The sequence below is a fragment of the Lactuca saligna genome, chromosome 2, assembly GCF_052625555.1.
Source record: "Lactuca saligna cultivar CGN05327 chromosome 2, ASM5262555v1, whole genome shotgun sequence".
Lineage (NCBI taxonomy): Eukaryota > Viridiplantae > Streptophyta > Magnoliopsida > Asterales > Asteraceae > Lactuca > Lactuca saligna.
In genome coordinates, this window is record NC_136418.1 from 65,743,205 (window position 1) to 65,745,990 (window position 2,786).

Here is a 2,786-nt window from a genome sequence, read left to right on the forward strand (position 1 = left end):
AGACCATCCTATCCACCACCACAACCTCATTACCAACATCAACAACCACACTATCAACCCAAACCGCACGCTCCACATCATCATCAACAACCTCCTCAATCTCAACCAAGTAGCTCTGAAATGTCTCTTGAAGAAATTGTCAAATCTTTAGCCACTAGTACACAACAATTCCAAAAAGAGACAATGACTATTATCTCCAACCTTGAAGCACAAATGGGAGATATAGTTACATCTATAAGCAAGTTAGAATCCCGTGGTAAACTCCCTTCTCAAACCGAAAAGAACTTAAATGTCAATGTGGTGACCTTGATAAGTGGCAAACAAGTCGGAGAAAGTAGTTCAAAGAAGAAGCCAAGGGAAGAAGAGGAAGAAATAGAGATCATTCCCATTGAAGAACCTATAGTCAAGAACGATGCATAATTCGGAGCCCCAAAGAAGACTACCCCTCTAGTAACACCAATAGCCACTCAACCACCGTTCCCTTCCCGACTTGCAACTTCAAAGAAAAATTTGGAGGAAAAAGAGATCTTGGACACCTTCCGAAAGGTGGAAGTAAACATTCCCTTACTTGATGCAATCAAACAAGTTCCAAGATATGAAAAATTCTTGAAGGAGCTTTGCACCAACAAGAGAAAGTTGAAAGGGAATGAGAAAATCTCGATGAACAAAAATGCATCCGCGGTTTTACAAAGGAAGCTTCCACCCAAGTGTAAAGATCTAGGAATGTTCACGGTCCCTTGGAAGATTGGAGACGTCACCTTTAGTAGTGCTATGCTTGATCTTGGTGCCTCTATCAATGTCATGCCTTACTCAGTGTATGAATCATTGAATGTCGGACCCTTAAGCGAAACCGGTTTCATAATATCTCTTGCGGATAAATCAAGTGTCTTTCCTAGAGGTGTTTTGGAAGATGTCATAGTTCAAGTGAACCAATTGGTCTTCCCAGCGGATTTCTATGTGATTGACCTAGATGAACGAGTATCCTTGAAATCGGGTATAATCTTACTTGGGCGACCATTCTTGAAGATGGATAGAACAAAGATTGATGTGTATGTGGGAAGCTTAACCATGGAATTTGATGGTGAAACAATAAGTTTTAACATTTATGATGCTATGAGGTATCCTAGTGATGTTTCATCTTTGTGTTTCATAGATGTTGTCGAACCATTGACTCAGAAATTGTTCGAGTTGTGTGATGATGACATGTTAGAGATGGTTTTGAGCAAGGGGTTTGATTGTGCAAAATTAGCCAAGAAGTTGACGCTCTATTCACTAGACCCCGAAATTGAAAGATTGGTCAACAATTTGGAGATCAAGAAGACCACCCAATTTAGTGTGAAGCAAATTGAATTACCTCAAACTCACACAAGATTGCCAACCTCCCTTGTCCAACCGCCAGAATTAGAATTGAAGGTCCTTCCTCAACATTTGAAGTATGCGTACTTGGGAGACAATGAGACCCTTCCGGTTATCATTTCAACTCACCTAACCAAGTGTGAAGAAGAACAACTCCTAAAGGTGTTGAGGGAACATAAAGAAGCAATGGGTTGGATGATTGCGGATATCAAAGGTTTGAGTCCCTCCACTTGTATGCACAAGATATTTCATGAGGATGAATGAAGACAAGTAGGGACGCGCAAAGAAGGTTGAATCCGCTAATGATGGAAGTGGTCAGGATAGAGATTTTGAAGCTCCTAGATGCCAGGATGATCTATCAGATCTCGGATAGCAAGTGGGTGAGTCCAGTTCAAGTCGTGCCAAAGAAAACGGGAATCATGGTGGTCGAAAACAACAAAGGTATGATGGTCCCCACCCATGTGCAAAAAGGGTGGAGAGTATGTATTGATTACCATAAGCTCAATGAAAGCACACGAAAAGATCATTTCCCATTGCCTTTCATTGACCAAATGTTAGAAAGGTTGGCCGGAAAATCTCATTATTGTTGTCTCGATGGGTATTCCGGTTTTCACCAAATCCCGGTGGCATCGGAGGACCAAGAAAAGACAACATTTACATGTCCATTTGGTACTTTTGCATACCAGAAAATGCCATTCGGATTATGTAATGCCCCGGCTACTTTCCAACGTTGTATGGTTAGTATCTTTTCGGAATACGTTGAAAACATAATTGAGGTTTTTATGGATGATTTCACGGTATATGGCAACTCTTTTCAAGAATGTTTGACAAATCTCACAAAATTTTTAAAAAGATGCATTGACACAAACTTGGTTTTGAATTTTGAGAAATGTCATTTCATGGTGAGTTAAGATTTCATTTTGGGTCACATTGTGTCTACATAAGGAATTGAGGTAGATAAGGCCAAAATTGATGTTATTCAAAGCTTACCTTACCCGACTTGTGTTCGGGAAGTTCATTCTTTTTTGGGCCATGCAGGTTTCTACCGAAGGTTCATCAAGGATTTTTCAAAGATAACAAGACCAATGTGCCAACTGTTGCAAAAGGAGGTTGATTTCGAGTTCAATGAGGCGTGTAAAGAAGCCTTTGACAAGCTCAAGGAGTTGCTTACATCCTCTCCTATCATGCAAGCACCAAATTGGGATCTCCCCTTTGAGATCATGTGTGATGCAAGCAACTATGCTATAGGTGCCGTTTTGGGTCAAAAGAATGGGAGGGCCTCCCACGTGATCTATTATGCATCAAGGACACTAGACAACGCCCAAAGCAACTACTATACCATGGAGAAAGAGCTATTGGCCATAGTGTTGGCCTTGGAGAAATTTAGACAATACCTACTTGGTACCAAGGTCATAGTGCATTCGGATCAC

The 2,786-nt window shown here is 40.9% G+C and overlaps 1 protein-coding gene across 1 annotated transcript; it reads left to right on the forward strand.

Moving 5' to 3' along the window:
- The first annotated feature begins 660 nt into the window (after nt 1-660).
- Nucleotides 661-1,620, forward strand: LOC145029787 (uncharacterized). Its single transcript, XM_078978250.1, has one exon. It carries the CDS (start codon nt 661-663, stop codon nt 1,618-1,620), a length of 960 nt encoding a protein of 319 aa, XP_078834376.1.
- Nucleotides 1,621-2,786: the final 1,166 nt, after the last annotated feature.

What these genes read in the sequence shown, in the direction of transcription:
- LOC145029787 (XM_078978250.1), top strand. Translation starts at nt 661, where the DNA reads ATGAACAAAAATGCATCCGCGGTTTTACAAAGGAAGCTTCCACCCAAG.